Source organism: Cervus canadensis, chromosome 2, assembly GCF_019320065.1.
Source record: "Cervus canadensis isolate Bull #8, Minnesota chromosome 2, ASM1932006v1, whole genome shotgun sequence".
In the NCBI taxonomy this organism is placed as follows: domain Eukaryota; kingdom Metazoa; phylum Chordata; class Mammalia; order Artiodactyla; family Cervidae; genus Cervus; species Cervus canadensis.
Window position 1 is genome coordinate 79203781 of NC_057387.1, and position 17861 is coordinate 79221641.

The following is a 17861-nucleotide window of genomic DNA, read 5'->3' on the forward strand; positions in this document are numbered from 1 at the left end:
TAAAACCTACATGTCCTACAGAACTTACCTGAGGTCATCACTTCAACTTTCAAACTGTTAGCTCTTGGTCCTTTTCCTGAAGTTTATCACACCCTTTCTGGCACCACTTGGCTTTCAACCCGTAAGGAACCCTCACAGATAGCTGGTCTTAACCCTGGCTACATAATAAATCATGTGGGAAGCTTTAAAATATTCCAGTGTTCAAGCCACACCCCAGACCAATTAATTCCATGGAGTGAGACCCAGGAACTGATACTAGAGTCAGCGATTTGATTGGGCGATCAAGGTTAAGAACTATTCACATGTACCTTTATAAAGAGGGGATGCTGGTGGGGTGAGATGGGTATTCCAGACATAGAGAAAAGAGCAGTGCAAATCTCTGCTCATCTCTAAAGGATGCACTGCTGCTGCTGCTGCTGCTAAGTCACTTCAGTCGTGTCCGACTCTGTGCGACCCCATAGACGGCAGCCCACCAGGCTCCCCCATCCCTGGGATTCTCCAGGCAAGAACACTGGAGTGCATTGCCATTTCCTTCTCCAATGCATGAAAGTGAAAAGTGAAAGTCAGTCATGTCCGACTCTCAGCAAGCTCATGGACTGCAGCCCACCAGGCTCCTCTGTCCACGGGATTTTCCAGGCAAGATTACTGGAGTGGGGTGCCATTGCCTTCTCCGAAAGGATGCAGTACCCAGTGGGTTTCAGATTGCTCTCTGAACTAGAAGCATCAGCAACACCTGGCGGCTTGTTACAAAGGGAAATTCGTGGATCCACCTCAGTCCTACAGAATCAGACGCTTTGGGAGTGGGACCCAGCAATGCATCTATTTAACAAGCCCTCCAGATGATTCTGGAGCATGTTGAGGTTTGAGAAGCACTTTTCTCAAATGTCAAAATCACTTCTTTATTCATTTGTAGAAAATGATTATCCTCAAAGGAAAGCCATCAGACTCAAACTCTCTGAAACACTCCTTACCCTCTTTTTCAGAGATAACATCACCTCCATCTTTTTTTCTATATCCTTTGCTCCCAACTACTCCCTTGCATTCCACTGACTTGCTACCAACTTCGAAAGAGAGAAATCAATTATTTTAAAGGTTGCCAGTGATTGATCTGACAGCTGCCTTCCCACAGTTTTATTTACTTTTGTCTCATTGTAAGGGCGCTGTTCTTAAAATTCTTTTCTCCTTTAGGGTCTAGGACCTCAACTCCTGGTTCTTTTCTATTTTCTAGGATATTTTCTTTTGTGTGCACATGATTTAAAATTAAGTAATACAGTACATGATAAAAAATTCAACACTCTTATTCCCTAGAGACATACTGAATATTTCTCTTTTCAATTCTAGAGATATAAGCTAAATAATATACTTTATAAGACTACTTTAAACTTTATCATCTTGATCATGTCTATAGACTACTTGATCACATCTATAGACTACTTATTCCAATGGATGAAAATTTAGCTTGCCAAAATCTTACACTTACCTTTTATATTTTTAAGTTCTACTTGTTTCCTGTGTTTCTTTAGATGTATTAAATACTTAAACCTTTGTAGTTTTAACAATTGCCAACAATCTTAGTTCAACTTCAAAGATTTAACTCTCATATTTTCCTATGAACACATCTCAAACTGTCATGCTACTAATATTTCATCCATCATGATATTTCATTCTATTGGTTTTATTATGACTTAAAATGCTTACATAAATGTTATTCATATTGAGCTGACTACTGCTGTATGTTTACATTTGTCTCCCCCTTTGGTACAAGTTTATTGTCCTAAAGGTTAATAATCTCATTGTGTTTAATTTTTTATATATTATAATAATTCAGCTCCAAACTTTCCACCTGATCTTAAACCTCCAATTCAGTTAAATATACAAGGTAATCTATCTGTCCCTCTTTTTTCCCCCTCTTTAATTCAAAGGCATCTCTCTTAGAGTCTTCTGGTCCCCCTACTCCAATTTGGATAAATTGTTCTCTCTACCTGCTGCATAGCTGTCCTGGGACATCCCGGTTCCGCAGCATTGGATCCACTGGCTTCCCTCTCTCTTACTTTCCTCTTTTGTTGGAGTATATCCTAAAGTAATTTTCTCAGAAAGCAGAAGAGAGTCTGAAGTCAGGGAGATTAATAAGCGTGTGTCTGGGAGGTCCTTGAGGGCATCTTCCAGAACACACACCCACAAAAACTGATGTAAAACGGCCCAACTGCTGGTTAGGAGAGAAATGCCATGCTCAAGATAATATATAGACAAAACAGTGACTTCTCTTGGGAGCCCTAGACTGAAAATGAAACAGAAAAAAATAAGACACAGGATTAATTCAGAAGATCCAGTGTCCAACATTGAGGAACTGAAAAAAGAGAAACAGAAAGAGGAAAAAACAAGAAATCAAGTAAATTTAACTTAAGGTCCATTAATAACTGAGCAAGTTAAATAAGAGAAGAAAAATACCTGTATACTACATTCTAAAGCTTTCAAAGAGAAAAGCATAAGCTATTGGGTTGGCCAAGAAATTCCTTCTCCTGCTGTCCATAGTTGTTACTGATTCCAAGTCTTGTTCTCTGTGTTTGTCTCTCCTGTTTCATTTATTCAACCAATAACTATGAAGTATAATGTGTCATGCAGTGGAAATGTCAACCCCAAGAAGCTGTGCATGGCTATTTTTATCCCATTTCCAGCACTGAAGTCTCCCCAAGCTTTGGCAGCACACTTCCTCGGTCTGCTGGATATCTCTACCTTGGGTGCCTCCAAATACAATGTTCTCTTCTCTCCCAATATACCCTTCCTGTATTTCCTAGTTTAGTTACTGCTGCCCTAATCCACATTCTATACTCTAAAAGTCTGGATCCAGAGAAAGCCCCACAGGCTCCTGTAGTGACAGAAATCCCTGATATACTCTTTTTATCCTCCGTGTTCTCAAAGAAAGAGATAAAAACAAACAAAAATTTCCATAAGAGTCTGGGTTACCTGACTTTGTCCAAAAAAGGTTGTATGGTAATTCATAGACAAAAGCGCTAAACCAGGCAAAACCAGGCAAACTATACCTCCAAATATAGTTGAGAATATTTAAAATGACCCCTATATCCAAATCAATTCCCACTGACCAATTTTTATTTGACAATAAGATACCATCAGACTTTAAGGGCAGAAATAGCTGCTTCTTTACTATACCCAGCACTAGCAACGTAAACTATGGGAAGAAGCTTCCAGAAGTGTTGGTGGTCTCCTCCACTCTCTTCCCCTTCTCCACCGCGCGGTCTGCTGACCCAGACCTAATCTTCCCTGTGCCATCAGCAGTTGCTGATCGCTTTGCATGTGCACCAACAAGAAGTATTTTCCACAACATCAGACACAATTATCTGACCTTCCGACAGCTCTGCCACTAGGCTGGCTCACCTGATAATAAAAATAATCACCTACTGACAAGTCAGCTGTGATACTGCATTGCTGGTACCACTCCTTGCACACTGTTTCAATTAAAGTGGATACGACTAAGCAGCTGAAAGGCGTCTGACACAAGATGTAAGAATTTCCCGAGTTCTGTCTCTAAAGCTTTTGGCAGCACATATGCCCCATATCCATACACATACAGTGTTGTATAGGTCATAACTGTCACAATCCCAAAGGATTCTATTAAGCTTTTAACAGCACCTGTTAGACAATAACACCACCACCTAATGTGATTAACGCAAGAGAATGTTTTGAAACCAAAAGCCATTTTCTTAAAATTCAGAAATAGGAAAAACAAGGAATCCCTTCAGAAGTATGTTAATAGTGGCAATTTGGCTGAATGAAGCGTTAAAGTCTGCATAGGGAGACCATGAGCTCATTTCCACTTAAGGTACTTTACATAGTGAATGTTATACTTTCACATCGTGTCTTCTCATTTTTTTGTGAAGAAGGTGGAGCTGGATAAATTACACTGGAAAATAAAAATGTCAATAATACTAGATTCCACTAAGGGAAATACTTCCACCACTCCCTCCCCCACCCCACCCCCCTCCTTTACACAGTTATCCTTTGAAACAACTTCCTGGTAAAATCCTGTATAACTAATGGGCCACAGCTCTGTGACTGAAGAGCTGCACTTGCATGGCCTCTAGGGGTCAGCATAACTCGAAGGAATGGCAAGAGCTGGAAATAAGAAAAAGCCAGGATTTGCAGGCTCTGAGAGAGACTGAGGGGTGGAAGGTGAAATGACAGGTAACCCCTGAGGATGAGGACATGAGGAAGCCGTCTCTACGACTCTACACCCAGTCCACACTGTTTCCATTTGTGTACCACAGAAACTTGGGGTCCCAGATCATTGAACAATACGTTGCCTATCACATAAACTCCCTGGAAACCCCTGGCAGTATTTTACAATTCCCTTCCTACGTGTCGAAAGCCACTGACTTTTGTAAAATGTCTGTTCTGGCACTTTGGACTTAGACCTCTGAGATGGTGAGACTTAAGCACCATAAATTGATCCTCCCCAAAGTAATGGTTTCTCAATTCGAACTTATTATTTAAAAACTAGAATGACTGGAGGGGTTGGTTAGCCCTTTCTCTGAGATACTAAATGGTGGGTTTTATTCTTTTTACCTATAGACCATTTAATATTACCCCTGCAGAAGGATGGTGTTTATAATCATAGATTTTGGGGGGCGCTCAGTAATGAAACTGGCTGCCAGCACGCTGCCTCTAGCTCGATGCATGACATCAATCTCAGAGAGATTTGAAGTGTTCAAAGAGAAGGAGGGGGACTAAGAGCACACCTTGTTTTTACTTCTGGTATATTTCCCTGTGCCTCTGGAGAATACTCTTGGGGACCACAGCTGAAATATGATTGTCTGCCTACTAGTCATAGTTGATGACGACTATGCAGTATTTAGCAGTGCTGGCAATCATTTATGCTACAGGAAAAAAAGCACTGTTACTTTTCCTGTCCTTTAAAGGACTGGAAGAAACAGCACTTGGGCAGTTCAGATGCCGTTTTGGGGTATAAGAAAAGAAATCATTTCCTATTCCATGCAAACTCGGATTTACAAAAGAACACCAGAAGCTAAAAGCCTTGTTGATTTATCATGTGAAGCAAAGAGTAATTTTTCTCCCCTTGTTATGCTTTCATATAATCATGCTCACTGCCTGTATGGGTGGCATTAAAGAATTTTTGAATAAAAATAATAATTTCTTGCTTTCAACCTTCATAATTCACATCACCAAGCACCCTGCTGGGCGGTGATGCCTCCTGCCAGTGACGCTCAATCGTTTTTGCTCGCCACTTATCTGCCTCTCCCAGCTGCGAGTTCCATTGATCGCAATACCTGCAGGATAATGCGCCCGTAGGCGTTCTTCAGCAGATTAACCACATCTGCGTGAGACAGCCCATCCAAAGGTTGCCCATTAATGCTGACAATCCGATCTCCAACCTGGCAATACAAAAGTGGGAGAAAAATCACTATCATTAAGAAAAATTAAATTTGAGAAGAATACTTAAAATTCTTTGTAAGTCATATTTCCCATTTGTGGCTATTGTGAAGATTCTGTGTTTCTACTGTGTATGCATGTTCCAGAAGCATGAGGAATTTTTATGGCTTTCGCCCAAATACAGACCAATCAGAGAAACAAGAAGGGGGTCAGATTTGATTATTAAAAGGCCCGGCAGGCCACTTTTGTACCTGGGTAATGGTGGTGTTGCATACATCCATTTGCTAGTAATAGTGGGGTGCACAAATTACCTGTTCAATGAAGCTCTAATGAGGAAGCCAAATATTTTCTGCTTTATTTTTTTCTACCTAAGTTAAGATTAAGGCGTGATGGGGAGAAAAAAATCATAAGAATGTTGATGCTTTTGGTGGAAGGAAGATTCTAAGGTCAAATCTCTCTCAGGTGAAAATCAATTTCAGGTGGAACGTGGTGCTAAAAATGATATGGGAAGGTTTGCAAATGAGCTGCAATTTCATCTTTCACTGAGAAGCTTTGATATAAACAATAATATTTTTATATGCTTAGGGACATAATGAATTTCAGGTACAAACTGTCTCCAGTGCATTTTGCCCACAGTGTGGGTCTCTGCTGGCTGCTGGAATTCCAATTTTAAACCAACTGCCCCTGGCAACCACGTCCTCTCCCACCCCACACCATCACACGGTGTGAGCACTTCCCCACCCTCTGTTTACTTTAAGCTTCTGTGTCCGAGCAGCCACACCGCTGGCCTGAATCATGGCAATAAATATTGGGATATCTCCTAAGGGACTTCCTTTTCCTCCAGCAATGCTGATTCCAAGGGCATCACTGGGCTCCTAAAAAAAAAAAAAAAAGAAAAACAATGCTTATATGTTTAACGAAGAGCCACAATCTGATGGTCCCCAGAGTTGCTGAACAAAATTCCTGTGTCGCAGGAGGTCAGCTGAGCACCAGAATTAACTTCAGTGCTTTGGAAGTCAGAAAATCAGTGTTTCAGCTCTTCATTAACTGAAGTACTTAATTAGCTGGGACAGTGGGATGGGGGGCGGTGTCCTAAGAAGTTCCTTAACCTCTTAGAGCTTCCATCTCTTCATAAAGTGGAAAGAAAACCACCTACCTCACAGTGTTGATCTGAGGATTAAATGAGGTGATATAGTACAGTCCTGGACCACAGAAAAAGCTCAATAAAATGCAACAGTAGGAGTAAAAATTTAAAAAAAAAGAAAAAGAAAGAAAAAAGCAAACCCTCTGCTACTGCTGTTCAGTGGCCAATTCTGATGTAGACTTGGCAAGTATACCCTCGTATGGTGTTTATGATTAAATTACCGCACATATCATGCTCTTCTGGGTGTGAACAAACACACTTGGCTCTGAAGGAGCTGCAGGACTGAGTTAGAACAAAGGATCTTCAAGGACGCCCACTGTCTTGACTACAGAGTTTGGAGAGAGAAGTAACACATGGCTGAAAATATTCCCTAAGATTATTAGGTGAGACTGTTTGGCTCACTCTGACCCTGCTGAAGAGACCCTGGCCTTTGTCCAGATTTCTCTTACATGTATATCACAGGGTTAGTGTTTTAAAAATCACTAAAAGAACAAATGGTAAGTTCCAGTTTCAACGTGGGGGCATACATACCCTATAGCATCTTGTTCCTATGGATTAAAATGAAGACCTAACTCTTTGCAGCCCCATGGACTGCAGCCTGCCAGGCTCATTTGTCCATGGAATTTTCCAGGCAAGAATACTGGAGTGGGTTGCCACTTCCTCCTCCAGGGTATCCTCCTGATCCAGGGATCGAACAAAAGTCTCTTGTGTCTCCTGCATTGGCAGGTGGGTTCTTTACCACAAGTGCCACCTGGGAAACCCCCATAAAGTTGGTGCAAATTGTTAAAACTTTGAAGTTAACTCAACTTTCTGGTCAGAGGAAACAGGAAAAGGAGACCTGATGGCTGGAGAATGAAGGAAGAAAACTTGAGTAGAAAGAGTCAGAGAGAGGGATCCTGTGAACCCACAGAATTCTGAAGCTCAACTCTAAGCCACACTCGTGAGGGACAGACCCACATTTGGGAACTGAACTGAGATTTGAACCACCACTCACCAAAGGTAACATAACTTGCAATATGAGCCTAACTGGGTGGATACCTGCTAAAACATAAACAACATTCTTCAGGGTCTATATAGCATAAACTTCAGCAGGGTCGGGAAAACCCCAAGTTACTTGACATGCAAAGAACCAGGGAAATGTGACGAATTTTCTTAAGTTCTTTCAAATATGTAGGACAGTTTAAAGCCAAGATGATACCCTTGTCTGGCAGGGCTCTCAAATTATGCAGCTGTGAACATATGATAATAAGGACACACATATTAGGGGAATGGTTTGGGGAAAAGGACCTACAGGGTTGCAAGGCTTCTGTAGTTTTACCTGATCACTTAAAAATATACATAGGTCAGTGTGCTTCAATTTTACCTCGATAAAGTTGGAAAAAGGAAAAAGAACAGAATGACAAAAAACCATACGAGAAAAAACTTCAACACCCTGTTTTCCAAAGTTTGTGCCCAGCTTCTATATGCATCTGAATGCATCAATAGTAAAGCCCTACATGCAAATGGCAAGATGCGTTTCATTATAAAGTTTCTGCTCTGACTATATGTAGAAAAACAGGGTGGGTAGGAACTGGCCTTTTTATAAAAGCCTGTAAAAACAAGCAGCTGAAATGACTAAGAAAACAGAAAATGATATGCTATAAATCTTGGAATGAGAAATTTATAGAATAATTTGGTTATGTTCAAATTCATTATGATGTTTCTTTAATTTATCCATAATTATGCACATATTGGTACATTTTAACTTCTCCATCCAAGGAACATTTGAGTTGCCACTCTGGTGGAAAGATACTTAGAATAATCAGGCAGATTTAGTCAAAGTTGTAGCCAATGATAAAGGATTCCACTTCCTGGACATTCATGATGAACTAGGTACTCTGCTAAGTACACTGTGTGCATGACCTCATTAATCCAAACAACAAGATTTACCTTGTGAGGTGTTATAAGCCCAATCTACAGATGAGCAAATTGAGCTTAAGTAACTCGCCAAAGGTCATAAAGCTAATAAACGGTAAAGTGTCTTTAAACATAACTATAATTGAGTCCAGAGAACCCAGTTAAGCTGGATATCACTTTACTATAGCTGAACTATGAATACAACAAAGTCATAATTTTCTTCATTACTTCTTGAACCCCAAATTTAATAATAAGCATGAGAAAATAAAAGTGCTTTCTAACACTCTGCATATCACACAGGAGTCTGAAAATTAGGATTTGATGACTTTATGAACTGAAAGGCATCCTACACAGTCTTCTCGGGAGAGCAATTTAGCATTATGTATAAAAGCCTTTCAAAAACAAGTGTGGATTTTGACCCAACAATTTCATTTCTAAGAAATAATCCTAAAGAAAATACCCATGATATGAGCCAAAAGAAAATAAAAGACATCTTTTGCTATAAAAGATGGCAAAAGTTGAGAAATATGCTACTTGTTTAATAAGAGGGCATTGGCTAAGAAAAATTACAGCACATTCATATGATGGAATACTATGTTAACTGACAAAAATCATGCCATGTGCTGTCAAAAAATACTTAGTTGCATGACTAAGAGTCCATGCTCTAAAGTGAAAAAGGCAAGCTACAACAGTACGTCTAATTGATACCATTTTGTTTGTTTGTTTTTATAAAACCTAAACATGGTACACAAAATGAAGTGGATGGGATGCACCAAAAAATTCAGTGGTCATGAATGTGCTTTGCTTTATTTTTTCTCAGTATGTCTGTGTTACATAGACCATATATTTACTTCAGTAACTTAAAAGAGCACACTAACAATCCAATACATTGCATTGAGGGGAAGATGTACACATTATGCAAATCCAAAACAAATCAGAAAAAACAAAAACAATATCATTGACTTACCCTGATTATCTCAACGGTCCTTGGTCCCACATCTGTGCCTATAAAGAAGCAACAAATTAACTTTTTAAGAGTAAGAGATAACATATCTAGGATATAATATTGTCCCATGAAAATGGCATCATTTTTTAGGTCTTTAAGGAGAGAATACTGAGGCAAGAAGGCATTATACCCTTTCTCAAAATTCTAACTGGTGACCATTTATCAAGGGTTATGTCCTCTATTTTTAACAAGTCCTCTCTGTTTGAGATAGATGTGGCCATAATCATGCAGTCTGACAAAAGCTGATGGACTACAGCAGCAGCTGCCTGGAATATGGTGAGTAAGTGGCTTGGAGGGTGAGCCATTTGTGTCTCACTGCACATTTTTCTGCCTTAATCAAAGATATCTTTACCCAAGGAAACACTTAAAAAGACCCCCTTCCCTGCCCCACCCATGATGGGATATGCACTCTGACCTTCCTTGAGTGATCCACAATTTTTAAATTTTCTCTTTGGAAATGGTTTTACTTTATGAAGTACTTTAGATTTCTGCTTTTCTCCTTTTCAAGTGTAAGTTAAGGCACATTCCAAACACAGATCTCTATGGCTTTCCTTCCTTTAGAACAGGGCTTTCAGAAAGTTTATGTGGCCGTGTTCAAAGGTTTAGAAACATTTTTGTCGTACACCTGAAACTAATACAACATTGTAAATCAACTGTACTCCAGTAAATGTTTTTTTTCATTTTTTTAAAAAAATTGGGTAGCAGGATGGTTTTGCGCAATGGTGTGTCTGAAGTAATACCTGAATTTTGGGGGGACGGATCTGAAGCTCGTTTTGCGCCAACCAGGTTTTGCAGGCTGGTGATGACAGGAGCCAGGGAAGGATGGAAGCTGCTGTGTGTGCTATGCTGACTCCCCTGAAAAGGAAACTCAGTGGTCAGTTTTAGAAATTCATAGTTATTATTACTATTTTACTTACTGAAGTAACCACAACCATGTAATAGAAAATTCTGTGGAGGCCAAAAAAGAAAACAAAAAGGAAAACTCACACTCCCTCTCTCATCACCCTAAATAATCTCATTTAACATTTGCTCCACTACTTTCTCCATTATACGTGCTTTCATACGTGGTTTCAATCATCAAGGTAGAAAGCATGCAGTAATTTCAGCTTTTTGTGTGCCAGATGAAATCAGAAACATTTTCCTAGTATGTTACACAGTGTTTACATATGATCAGTTAATGACACTAAGTGTCATTTGGGGGTGCAGTGAACATTTATTTTCTCATTACCCAAATACATGAGCTATTTTGGTAAAACAAGCTCTGGGAATTGATGATGGACAGGGAAGTCTGGGGTGCTGCAGCCCATGGAGTCATAAAGAATCGGACATGACTGAGCAACTGAACTGAAAATCTAGATTAACAGGAACTTGATTATATAGAATGCTCAGCTGTAAGAAAAAGCAGCAAATATCAAGGGAATATGTTATTTTAGGAATATCTAAAAATTTTTTTCTCAAAGATTTTCCTAGAGTTGGTAATAATTCAGCTCAATCTGTTATACTTCCATTGTGCTAAGTCACTTCAGTCATGTCTGACTCTTTGTGACCCTGTGGACCATAGCCCATCAGGCTCCACTGTCCACGGATTCTCCAGGCAAGAATACTGGAGTGGGTTGCCACTTCCTCCTCCAGGGGATCTTCCTGATCCAGGGATCAAACCCACGTCTCTTATGTCTCCAGCACTGGCAGGCAGACTCTTTACCCCTAGTGCCATCTTCATTACTGTACTTTCAAATAAATCTAACCAGAGATCAAATTGCCAACATCCACTGGATCATTGAAAAAGCAAGAGGGTTCCAGAAAAATATCTATTTCTGCTTTATTGACTATGCCAAAGCCTTTGACTATGTGGATCACAATAAACTGTGGAAAATTCTGAAAGAGATGGGAATACCAGACCACCTGACCTGCCTCTTGAGAAACCTGTATGCAGGTCAGGAAGCAACAGTGAGAACTGGACATGGAACAACAGACTGATTCCAAATAGGAAAAGGAGTACATCAAGGCTGTATATTGTCACCCTGCTTATTTAACTTATATGCAGAGTACATCATGAGAAATGCTGGGCTGGATGAAGCACAGCTGGATTCAAGATTGCCAGGAGAAATATCAATAACCTCAGATATGCAGATGACACCACCCTTATGGCAGAAAGTGAAGAGGAACTAAAAAGCCTCTTGATGAAAGTGAAAGAGGAGAGTGAAAAAGTTGGCTTAAAGCTCAACATTCAGAAAACGAAGATCATGGCATCTGGTCCCACCACTTCATGGAAAATAGATGGGGAAACAGTGGAAACAGTGTCAGACTTTATTTTTGGGGGCTCCAAAATCACTGCAGATGGTGACTGCAGCCATGAAATTAAAAGATGCTTACTCCTTGGAAGGAAAGTTATGACCAACCCAGATAGCACATTAAAAAGCAGAGACATTACTTTGCCAACAAAGGTCTGTCTAGTCAAGGCTATGGTTTTGCCAGTGGTCATGTATGGATGTGAGAGTTGGACTGTGAAGAAAGCTGGGCGACGAAAAATTGATGCTTTTGAACTGTGGTGTTGGAGAAGACTCTTGAGAGTCCCTTGGACTGCAAGGAGAGCCAACCAGTCCATCCTAAAGAAGATCAGTCCTGGGTGTTCATTGGAAGGACTGATGCTGAAGCTGAAGCTCCAATACTTTGGCCGCCTCATGTGAAGAGCTGACTCATTGGAAAAGACCCTGATGCTGAGAGGGATTGGGGGCAGGAGGAGAAGGGGACGACAGAGTGATGGCTGGATGGCATCACTGACTCAATGGACATGAGTTTGGGTAAACTCTGGGGGTTGGTGATGGACAGGGAGGCCTGGTGTGCTGCGATTCTTGGGGTCGCAAAGAGTCAGACACGACTGAGCAACTGAACTGAACTGAATGTTTATTTAAATAAATTTAGATAATCTACAGTAATGTTTGGCTGGGGCTATTTAATGAAAATCATATGCACAGTGAAGGATCTTCCCAATGCACAAAACAATGACATCAATAATGAATAAAGAACTTTTTTCTATCAAATTCTCAAGGTTATGCCTTAATTGCCTCAAAATTTTAAAGTAAATCTAAGACTACAATTATCACCTGACAAATTATAATTTGTCCTTAGTATGATGCAAGTTAATATTTTAATGTTCCTTAAATATGAAAAATTTTAAATTTATAGAAAAGTTGAATGGCACAGTAGACATACCACCTAGATTCCAAAATTAATATTTTATTATATGTTCTTTGTTAGGGGAAATGTTTGGGAATAGGTTCCTCTTTTTCTCCATCTGGATCATAGGCTGGTGTTCAGCTCATGAAGATGCAGGACACTTCCTTTTCATAGCCTGCTACTGGCCTCCTTCTCACTAGCTACCTATCAGTACAGACTCATTTCATTTGGGTCTTACTTTTAAGGATAAAGTAAGGATAGAATATATTTGCTGTTTTTCTTAACATTGAATTAAACTTCTATCCTCTGAAATGAAAATTCTGTGTAAAGAGGCTAGAGAAAAGTATTTGGTACTTTGTCCCAGGTTTCCAAAATATGACAGCTCACATTTACCTACCAGATAAATGATAATGGTGGGCTTTTGACATTGAATGGTAGAGTCTCTAAATATGTTATCTTTGTATTTCACCTGAGTATGAACTTTATTATAATCTCCTGGATGCATATCTACATTCTTCAAGGACAGAAATCCAGTTCTACCCACCACCTCTCCTGTCAGTTCAAACTCTTTTTAAAACACCAGAGCTCCTTGTACCCCTTTGTGCTTCTGCCTATGCTACATTCTCTGTCTGGGAGGCCTTCTCATTCTCTTCAGTTTATCAAACTCCTTTTCTCATGTGTCACCTTCATGTACTCTACAGGAAGAAAAATTTCATCTCCAGTATTGTCTATTCTACATACTAACCCCTATGTACAATGGGGCTTTGATAAAATCACTTAGGTCAAATCTTCCATTAAGGAAGAAGCCAAGACGACTAGTAGCTTCCCCAGTGGCTCAAGTAGTAAAAAACTTGCCTGCAATGCAGGAGACAAAGGAGACATCGTTCAACTCCTGGGTTGGGAAGATCCCCTGGAGGAGGAAATGGCAACCCGCTCCAGTATTCTTGCCTGGAGTATCCCATGGATAGAGGCGCCTGGTGGGCTACAGTCCATGGGGTTGCAAAGAGTTGGACACAACAGAGCGATTGAGCCCACGCCCCCAAGACAACTATTTTGAATCTCAATTTCCCACTTTTGATACAAGTCTGATCAGAATTTTCACCATTTATTGATGTCTAGAATCCTACTGCACCACTGTCTTTTAATAAACATGATATTTGCTGCCCATTACATAAGCCAGAAATGCAAATACAACAACAAAAAGCCCAAAAAACTTAACGATGTTTACTCGGTTTGCTTGCCCTAAAAATTATCTAAGGCAAGCCAACTAACCTGTGATTCTATCTGAACAATGGTATTTTTCTTCACTCATTTCCTAACATAAATGAGGCAAAAGGGGCAGCTAATAGGATTCCAGAAGCACCTGTGGGCTAACCATAAAATCAGAACCCCTTCCAAACAAAGGCCTTGGAGAGGTTTTAAGTCTAAGGAAATCAGGAAGGAGACCAAAAGTCATCATGCTTTTAACCTCAAAACAAAGTCCATCTAATAACCTGCAAAGGGGATTAGGGGGTCACATGTACGTTTCTATAGTTTCATTATATACGAAATAAGACTTAACATATAGTCTACCATCTTGATTTTGTCAGACATCACAGTGAAGAAAAAATACAGCGAAATATACTACGTTAGAAAAAAAAAGTGGCATTTACATCAGCGTTGCAAATAAACATGAGATGTTTGCTAACCCACAAAATATCACCCACTAAGGCCTCCCTCCTGCAGGAGAAACTCCCATATTTTGCTCTCCCAGGAATATACCATTAACTGCCCTCAGCATGTGTGAGTGGCTATTCACAAGTTAACTTTATAGCTATATTTAATTGAATGAATAGAACAATGTTGTGCTAATGAGGGTCAAATTGCCACCAGATGTTGCTTCTTTTTTTTTTTTAAATAAACACAGCTGTGTACATGCACTGCCTAGGCAATATAGAATAGTGGGAGAGAAAAGTGGTTCTAAGAAAATATTTGCAGGCAATAAAGGAGAGAAAAATCTAGGGATTAATGAGTTTCTATCCCACCTTTCATTTTTTATTCCAAACGCATTAAAGTACACCAAACTTAGTGTCATGGATATGCTATATATTACATATTATTTCCAAAAGATCATTTATGAAATGGGAAAATTTCTCCCAATTGGGACAGGTGCATGAGTGGTCTAACAGGAGGCCATCAACAACCTGACTGTTCTGTGATGTCTTCCTCGAGGAGGCCCAGGAACCAGCTCGGAGTCTTCCAATCTCTAGCTGCACAAGCCCCTGTGCACACTGGGGAAGACAGGAAAAGAACAGGTGAGAAACAGTAGCATCTGTGTCCTAAATTATTATGGTAGTGCCTCCACTAATCTCTGCAGCCAAGAACATAAATGGCTGATGAAGGCCACACTAGAAAGGAAATTCAGTTATCAAAAAGATCACGTAAGGTCACAAAAATTTATCAGCTCAATGCTACTCATCTCACGATTTCCTCACTTCTTCAAACATGTTAAAAAGATTACATTTCAATTCACCTCCTTTCTCTTTCTTTTCCCTTCTGACGAAAGTATTTGTGAGCAGTGAAATGATGAAGAAACAGTGGTGAAAAGGAGGATGGGAAAAAAATCAAACACAGAGGGAACAGACGGGTAATCTGATACAAGTCTTCTCTTGAGTAATAACTGAGAGTAAACTATTTTAGAAAATCAGGATTTTAAAAGAAACAGAATTCATTTATTTTGTAAAAGCTCCTACAGCTACTATTATTTGTGAATAAGAATAAGATACACCTGGTGAGAGCTGAATGGCCATTTACAAGGATTTTTATTCACCAGTTTCTTCCAAGGCAGGTAGGGTGCATGTGGCAGAAACAGTCAGTTGGAAGGGAATCTTGAGCCCCCTTGAGCCTCAGTGAAAAACAGCTTGAGAGACAGAAAAACTCCTCAAGCACAGCTCTGGTATCTGGGCATGCCACTCTGCTTTGTCAGGACTTCATTGTGAGGTGGAGGATTTGGTCTTTAGCATCTTTAATATTCCTTCAAGCAATAAAAGCTGGACTTGATGAATTCATGATAATGCAGCCCAAGAGGGAAGAGGATACATTTTGTGACTCCAGGAGAATCTCCCATCGAGTGATTTTAGAGAACAACTGCGGGTACTTGGAATTCTCAAAGTATGAAAAACTAGCTTACATTCCCAAACAAGGGTCCCTTCAATCCTGTTAATCAATACAATAGCTTTCTTCAGCAGCTATTCCTAATTGGTTAAAATAATCAGAGACTAGGTCTCTAGTAAAAATCTAGCATCAACGCATTTTATAAAATTCAACACATTTATAAAAAAGCTAAACTAGAACCACTACCATTGGACTTGAGTTATACTAGGGAGGCAGAAAGCACTTAGGGACTCACCTTGAGGATAGTGGCCACTGTCTCCTGGGAAGCACTTCTCATGTCCTCCCCATTCACAGATAAGATCTGATCTCCCTGAATTAATCTCCCATCAAGGTCTGCGGCTCCACCTTTCACGATGTCAGAAATAAACACTCCACTTCCATTTCTGTGAATACCATAAAGCAGAGTAATGGCACAACCCAATATTTCTATATTAAACCTGAGATTACAGATATTCTTCCCAAATGATAAGCCTCAGAGTGCTCACCCTTTAAATAGCTTATATCTATTTATGTTGCCTATTGTATTATTCACTTTCACTGGCCCAAGGGCATAATTTCTGCAAGAGAATAATTTTAGTGAAATGAAATGGAAATTCACTTTAAAAAAACAGCTAAGTACTGTTAAAACATACACATTATTTCTTTAGCAATTAGCTCAGTTATTATCTCATCTGTTTCTAGTCTCTTTTTCACTCTTCCTCTCTTTCCCTGCCTTTATTACTTTAAGGTTTTAATTATATTTATTTGATGAATAAATAAGTGTATGTCTCAAAATTCAAGAGGTTAAAAAGGGGTGACCTTGAAAATTTCCCCTCTCATCTCTGTTTCCCATCTCCAAATTCCCTTCTCAGAAATAACCAGTGTTTCCCATTTCTTTATTATCTCCAGGAGACATTCTGTGTGCATGTGTGCTCGGTCACTCAGTTGTGTCTGACTCTTTGTGACCCCCATGGACCACAGCCCGCCAGGCTCCTCTGTCCATGGCATTTCCCAGGTAAGAATATTGGAGGGGGTTGCCGTTTTCTCCTCCAGGGGATTTTCCTGAACACAGGGATTGAACCCATGTCTCCTGCATTGGAAGATGGATTCTTTACCACTGAGCCACCTGGGAAGAGCAATATTCTGTGTCTACATAAGCAATGCACGTGTGTATAGTACATATCTGTGTAAATGGATATAAAAGAACATATAGTCTTTTTTCCCTCCAGCTTTGTTCCTTTTAACTTTCTTTCTTTCACTTAACACACTATGGCAATTGGTCTTTATTACCACTTGGAGCTTACCCAGTGTTTTGAGGAACTATATTATAATTCATTAAATTCATTTATTAGTGAATTGTTGATGGAAATATAGGTTGTTTACTTCTCTAGCTACTGTAAGCAATGTGCAGTGAATAACATATCTACAAGCCTGTATTTAGGATAAATCCCTAGTTGTGGAATTGCTAGGCAAAGAATTTTGAGAGCTTATACATCTGATCTTCTACCATAAAACCTTTTGTGCTAAGAATGTAAATGTTCCTTACAAACTCAATCTAAAATGTTCATGTTGTATGAAGATTATTTCACCAATCCACTCTGAGACAATAAAGAAAAAAACCATTACTCTAAAAGGACTCTCTCCAGGCACATGTATGATCACAACAAGAAAGCAAGCTTCAACGTGGGCTCTGTCAGTTATTCTGCACCCATAGGTGTACTGAGTATGCTTATGAGTCTCAGCTCTTTTGTTTTGTAATACATTTCCAAAGTGATGGTTTTATGGTGCTGAAATAAAATATAAGATCATGAGTACACAGTGGCAAAAACCAGTGCTCAAAAATGGTAGCTAATATCTTAATAACAGGCCAGACCATTTGGAACAAAGCACTAGGCTAGTCAACAAAGGTCAGTGGGGGTATGTGACATAATATATAAAACCAGCTTTGATTATTCCTAATATGGTTGATACCATTTAAGGCTATATTGAGGCATCACATGAAAATCCTGCAGCCCTGTTGGAATAAATACACACTAGATGATATCTAAAGCCAGTAAACTGTGGAAGCTGGAACTACAGTTTCAAGATCTTACTGATTTC

At 39.6% G+C, this 17861-nt stretch overlaps 1 protein-coding gene across 5 annotated transcripts in view; it reads right to left on the reverse strand.

Annotated features, from left to right (window-relative positions):
* Positions 1-17861, reverse strand: part of PATJ (PATJ crumbs cell polarity complex component) — a 361174-nt gene that overhangs the window by 32624 nt on the left and 310689 nt on the right. For all 5 annotated transcript variants that reach the window (XM_043461136.1, XM_043461135.1, XM_043461132.1 and 2 more), the window contains 6 exons: positions 16018-16165; positions 14813-14899; positions 10193-10307; positions 9414-9451; positions 6159-6281; positions 5304-5408 (listed from right to left, as the gene is read on the reverse strand). In XM_043461136.1, the coding sequence (XP_043317071.1) occupies positions 5304-5408; positions 6159-6281; positions 9414-9451; positions 10193-10307; positions 14813-14899; positions 16018-16165 (616 nt within the window). The remainder of the gene's footprint in view (positions 1-5303; positions 5409-6158; positions 6282-9413; positions 9452-10192; positions 10308-14812; positions 14900-16017; positions 16166-17861) is intronic.